The sequence below is a fragment of the Nanorana parkeri genome, unplaced genomic scaffold (genome assembly GCF_000935625.1).
Source record: "Nanorana parkeri isolate BGI_ZX_2015 unplaced genomic scaffold, ASM93562v1 scaffold439, whole genome shotgun sequence".
NCBI lineage: Eukaryota > Metazoa > Chordata > Amphibia > Anura > Dicroglossidae > Nanorana > Nanorana parkeri.
In genome coordinates, this window is record NW_017306707.1 from 419,482 (window position 1) to 426,351 (window position 6,870).

A 6,870-nucleotide genomic window follows, 5' to 3' on the forward strand; every position below is an offset into this window, starting at 1 on the left:
GTCCCTTTAGATTTGGAGTTCCCCTTTAATATCCCATGTATTTCCAATTTTAACTAAAGTGGGTTCAAATGGTGCCACAGCTCCTGGGGGTCAGTGGGCCCATCCATGGCTGCTCCCTTTTACCAGCTGTGCATCCACATCACATTCTAGAGCATTACAGAATAAAGCAGTATATATCTCTTTTTTACCCTGTGTTTTCCATTTACATTTTGCTTTCATTTAAAAGGCTAAAAAGCATGAACAGTTTTATTCCCAAAAGGGTGGAGAGTTTGGGGAAGGCAGGAGAAGTGAACAATCTAGGACAACATAGCTGTACTGGAAAGTGAGCTGAATTGAAGAATTTTTCCAGTTCAGCCATGTTGTCCTAGATTGTTCACTTCTATTGCCTTCTCCAAACTCTTCACCTTTAGTGAGTAACCCTGGAAGTGTTATTGTTTCATTAAAAAATGATCACCTCATAGGCTAAAAGGAACATTTGTGTGTGAGCTTTATGGCTCAGGGTTAAATTCTGCAGAAGGGCCCTAAGGCTTTTATCCGTGGCACTCTCTATCCCAAAGCTGTACTCCACAGAATATGTCATGCCTACAACCCACCAAAGGCTGATAACCACAAACAGATGTAAGCAACTTGGCAAAATGGCTCCATATTTTAGGTTGTATCCCGGCATTTCTGGCTGAACACGTGACCACTAGGACATAATGGAATGATTAGCACTCCTCTGCCCAATAGCAATAAATCACTAATAAGCCCCTTGTTTTTTGGGGTTCATGGTAGAAGTGAAGAAGAACTCCCTCCATCCCCCTTGCCTTAACTTAACCAATGCCATGTAAACTGTTCCTGAATACATATAAAAGATATTCATTCTACTGGCCTCCATAGGCATAGCTTTAAAGAGTATGAATAGCCCAAACATTTTTTCCAAACTTTGTCCAGAATGTCCTGTCCAATTCCTATTGCTGGCCCCTTGCTAAGTGGACTCATGTTTTCTTCTTTACCTGGTGGCCATTGTTAAGCGATTTTACAGTTGTCACCAGAGTAGAAAATAAAGAGAAATCTCTAAATGGGGAGACCTGTTGTGTCTTCAGAATAGGAAGGTAATGGAAATCTCTCCAATGGGACACAGACAGCAATACATAAACTGATGGGGGGTTTTATCAAAAACTATATAACACTTTAGACTACACATACACTTTAATGAATGCATCTTATGTGACGGCATGCATATCACTCTGATTCAAACCAGCCACACTCATAACAATTAGGGAAATCAATGCCAGAAGAAAAGCAAATGAGGCATTTTTTTAGCAGCTTCCCGTTGTCCCCTTGTGCATTGTCCTCCTTGTGAAGTGGTAAAGTCAATAGGGTAACTGCATTATGTGTACTGAACAGTATATACTGAGGGGCCAGATTATTATGACCACCTGACGTTTGTAGGCAAATTAGCTATAATTTGGCGCTGAAGTTGCTGGAGGGCCAGACCATTATAAATAGGGAAGCAGGTTGTTTATGGGTAAACAACGCAATTTAACAGCCTTTGAACATGTGATGATTGTTGGCGCTCGGAGCCATGGAGCGAGTATCAGCAAAACAGCAGAATTTGTTAAATGTTCAAGAGCAGCTGTTGTTAAAGTGCTTAAAGACTGGACTGTCAGCCGAAAATCTGGGTCTGAACGTGCGAATATTGGCCGTCAGCGATTAGTCAATGTTAGGGCAGAATGGAGAGCATCAAGACTGGTACAAGACAACAGAAGGGCAACAGTGCATCAAATTACTGCAGATCTTAATCAGGGATCCTCTCAAATGATCTCTGAACGCACTGTTCGCCGTACACTGCATCGTATGGGATATGGAAGCTGAAGGCCTGTTCGAACACCTTTGCTGTCTGCAGTTAACAAGATAAAACGTCTCCAATTCGCACAGGAACACAAGGATTGGACAGTTGAGCATTGGAAAAAAGTCATGTGGTCCGATGAATCACGTTTCCAGTTGCATCATGTAGATGGCAGAGTGAGAATTTGGCGGGAACAGTATGAAAGCATGCACCCCACATGCATGAGTACAACCCTTCAAGCTGGTGGGGGCAGTGTTATGGTTTGGGGCATGTTTTCCTGCCATAATTTGTGCCCTTTAATTTGTGTTGAACAATGTCTGAATAGCACAACATACCAAAGTATCGTTGCTGATCAAGTTCATCCTATCATGTTGATGGCGTATCCCAATGGAGATGGCTTCTTCCAACAAGACAATGCACCATGCCACGGTGCTCGTATTGTGCAGGAGTGGTTTCAAGAACATGAGGGAGACTTTACCTTGCTTAGGTGGCCCCCACAATCACCAGATCTCAATCCAATTGAGCATTTGTGGGACGAAGTTGAAAGAGCCATCAGGCAGCTGGTTCCACAACCATCAAATCTCACAGAACTGGACAGTGCTATTCATCAGACATGGTGTCAGATTCCTCACATCACCTTTCAACATCTCATGGAGTCAATACCAAGAAGAATCGCCGCAGAATTGAAGGCAAAAGGTGGCCCAATGAAGTACTAATGGGGTGGTCATAATAATCTGGCCACTCAGTGTATGTGTGAATGATGGATGTTGTTACCTTTTTAAGTGTCAAAGCATTGACAATGGTGAAAAATTATGCTGTGTAATTACATTTGGTAAGAATTGTCTGATTTTTTCTTCCCACACACAGCATATTATCAGTATTAGAATGATCCAGGATCTACATACATCACAGCACATACAACTAATCCTCTCATCATTTTGAACCCTCACATGCAATAAAAGGAATGTTTCTGCTTCTCATCCAATCAGAACATTTGCAAGTCACATTATTCTTGATCTACAGAACCCTTACAGCATGCCACATGCTGGAAGGGGGAGAGAGAGAGATAGATAGAGAGAGGGGGAGCGAGAGAGGGGGGGGAGAGAGAGAGAGAGGGAGAGAGATATCATAGTGCTGAAACTCTAGTCATCAGCCATTTATCATTAATGTAAACCTCTACTGAGATACTTGGGCTGCTGCTGCTGAACACATTTTTTAATGCTGTTTTGCTGATCCAAAGGCTTCAATACACTAACTGAACTTCAAATATGCCAATTAGTTTGGACTTCTGATTTCCTTACAATACTGTGATGCTGCAATACTGCAAGCTGCATGTTCGCAGTATTGCAGTATTAAAGCAAATGTCAGCCAGACAACTAGCACTTTCAGGAGAAGGTCAGCAATGGCAGCCCCTCGTAATACAGTTTTGGTTAAAGTAGTAGCAGATGCTATGTTTAGAGCATTGAAGAATAGAAGAAATTACATCTATAACCTTTACAGAAATGATGCAACTTTACCAAATACAGTTTTTAGACCACTCTATTCCAGTGAGTAGTTTACAGATCGGTCTCATCTTTGATAACTTTAGTTGGCCAATAAAGGTATCACTTAAACTTTCTGCACTATTCGATGGCGGACGCAGACATGCGGAACAATACTCTACTACTGCCCCATCTACTGTACATAGTACAGTTGCAGTTGTGCAGGTTGTCCACATGGGGCGCAAGTGAGGCCATTTCAACGCTCATAAGTTCATAGCATGTTCCATCAACAAATCTTTGCAGCCAGCAGGATAACCCTGATTGTCTAAACAAGCCTTGGAGGAGCATCTGGGATGTGTAGCTGTTGGATGGGGAATACTCTCTCCAGCTCTTGATTCTTCTACCATGTTTAGTAAGGTTACTTGTACAGCTCCATTACCAAAATGACAACTGGTAATCACACTTATGGTAACCCTTGAAGTACCATGACACCAGTGCTTGAAGGGATGACAATGCATATAAGCATGCGCAACCCAAGCTTTTCAAATGATGCATAATGCATAGTATTGCCATTAACTAACAAACCGTGGAAATACAAATGCCAACATCCCTGCCAGAGTGATGCAAATTATATCATTTTGTGGCATGACTTCTATTTTCTCAACAACCAAAACATTACGGTTGATGGATGTCATTTAGGACTATTAATTTGGCTATTTAAGTAAATAAATGGTAAATGATTGAACTGAATATTGATTGAATGTCATCAATTTATTACATAAAATGTAAAATATACAATCCGCATTCCTACCGCACACCCTACCCATACCTAAAAAACGTCCACCCAATGACTCTAATCTTAAGGTGCACTGCGGTCAGAAATAAAACGAACTATATAAGTAAACACACAAATGAGAATAAACAGTAAACGTCCTGCATCAATAGTCCCAATAATCAAATATTTCACACTTATCAATGTCCAATCATATCCTCAGTGCTTTGCAATTATAAAAGTGCTTGATCCTCCAAAAATGTGCTGCAAAATGTATAAATCATCCAAAAACTTTTATGATGTTAACAAAAGAAGAATATTGAGCCAGTAAGCGTAAAGTAAGCAATAAGACCCAGTTACCCATAGAGATCAGATCGGTCTTCTCCCCAAGCACAACAATGAAAGACATTTCCTGATTGGTTCCTTCATCAAATAAAGTCTATGAATCCTCTCGAAATAGTTAAAGGCTTAAATATTACTTAAATCTTCTACACAGCTTTAAGACAATCATGGTATACATACATACAGTATAAATCATATTGAATAAAATACATGTTAATAAATAAATATGACAAGCGACTGACAACTAATTTCAATTATTGAGGAACATGGTCCTTTCTGCACAATGTATGAAGCATTTTATAAATGATATCATTTAAACCATCCAGTTTAAAAGATATAGCTTATGTAGTGTGGAGCTTTCCTATAAAATAATGCAAAAATCAAAGATGTGCTATAACTCATCGTATAACTCAGAGCAACCAATCAGAAATGAACATTCAGAGGCTGTAGATACTAAATCGGTGTGCAAGTGACCGCTTAAATTTGTGGTCAGTGGAAAAAAGCCCCTTTACATGGTATTCAGTGTGGAAGTAACACTTTATATTGGATGTCAGTGGAAAGATGCCCTCCTACATTGGTGGTAAGTGATCCCTTACATTGGTGATCAGTGGAGAAAAGCCCCTTTACATTGGTGATCATTGTAGAAATGACCCCTTACATTGGATGTCAGTTGTAAATTGCCCCCATACTTGGTGATCAGTGTGCAAGTGACTCCTTACATTGGATGTCAGTAGGTAATTGTCCCCCTACATTGGTAATCAGTGCAGAAGAGACCCTTTACATTAGATGTCAGTAGGAAATTGCCCCCTGCATTGGTAATCCGTGTAGAAGTGACCCCCTTACATTGGATGTCAGTGGGAAATTGCCCCCTGCTTTGGTAATCAGTGCAGAAGTGACCCCTTACATTGGATGTCAGTAGGACATTGTCCCCTTACATTGGTGATCAGTGCAGAAGTGACCCCCTTACATTGGATGTCAGTAGGAAATTGCCCCCTTTCATTGGTGATCAGTATAGGTGAAAGATCAGTGTGCCACAGCTGAAGGAACCCCTAGCAACTCCTGAAGGAACCCAGCACCAGATTGTCTGTGGACATTTAAAGAGTTCTATGTGATCAATCAATGCACATCACACATGACAGCACTATTCTATAATATAATATATACGTCAATCTATTCCCAATCATTTGCCATGCAGACATCACTTACCGGTAAAGTTTGCTCTGTCTTATGGGTAGGATGCACTTTCTGCACACAGTAGGGATTTGGGGCACACAGGGAGAAGGATGGATTAAGTCCTCTCTTGCTCTCTGTCTATCTCTAAGACTTTCTCAGCATTTCTGGTTTATATTAGGCACCAGTGATCAAAGACTGAGCTTTTCCGTGATGTCAGCCGCCTGTTCAGGAGCAGAGTCCAGCCCACCATCCAGAGAGAGAGAGAGAGAGAGAGAGAGAGAGAGAAAAGAGTGGCAGTGGAGGGGAGCGATGTGTGGTGGGCTGTCACACCATCACTTACCCACAATCACAGCTCTTCATCTTCTTGACTTGTATGTGAAATCTTTTTTCCAGAAAACTAATCCGGGGAGATTATTTCTCCAAAACAGCAAATTTGAGGATTGGGAAATGCCATGCCTATTTTGCAATACTGCAACACATATTGGAAATAATATCTATTTCCACTGCAAGCAGGAGATTAAAAAAAAGGAGAGGACGCTCTATAATTAAAATGTCCAATTTGTCAGATCACGTAGAGGGAGAAAAAACCTGGCACGTCAGGAGATTCCAGGTGCAAAGCAATTTGGTTCTATAGGGAGCGTGCAGATCATTGATTTGAAGTTTTCAAACTAGTCAATTGGAATTTTTTTAGAAGGGGGATAATTATTTTGTCAGTTTATATTCCTTCTTTTGGATGTGGCACTTTTTTAATGGCAGGCAGATGAAAAAAACACATTTATTGCAGTTGTCTATTATTAAAAATGATTAAATGCATTTATCTATACAACTAAATGAAAGACTATTGCACCCTATACAGCAGTACTCACGCTAGAAGAGGGAGGGGCAGCACTGGGAGCCAATCAGGCTCTGCTGCAAGGCACATGTATTGACAGGGAACATGCAGACAGAAGGAGAGTGCAGAGAGAGCAGAGCTGGGAGCCAATCAGGCTCTGCTGCAAGGCACATGTATTGACAGGGAACATGCAGACAGAAGGAGAGTGCAGAGAGAGCAGAGCTGGGAGCCAATCAGGCTCTGCTGCAAGGCACATGTATTGACAGGGAACATGCAGACAGAAGGAGAGTGCAGAGAGAGCAGAGCTGGGAGCCAATCAGGCTCTGCTGCAAGGCACATGTATTGACAGGGAACATGCAGACAGAAGGAGAGTGCAGAGAGAGCAGAGCTGATGACTTATCGGTATGCTGGTGTTACTTTATTGTAAAATCAGCAGGCT

General features: G+C 41.3%; 1 protein-coding gene across 2 annotated transcripts in view; it reads right to left on the reverse strand.

The window, feature by feature from the left end:
- The window catches only part of GEM (GTP binding protein overexpressed in skeletal muscle), a 19,878-nt gene that overhangs the window by 11,592 nt on the left and 1,416 nt on the right, over positions 1–6,870 (reverse strand). Inside the window, exon 2 of one of the 2 annotated variants that reach the window (XM_018560199.1) lies at positions 5,633–5,723. In XM_018560199.1, coding sequence (XP_018415701.1) covers positions 5,633–5,723 — 91 coding nt within the window. Of the gene's footprint in view, positions 1–5,632; positions 5,731–6,870 lie in introns of those variants that run through there. The other variant, XM_018560200.1, reaches the window with a different exon arrangement.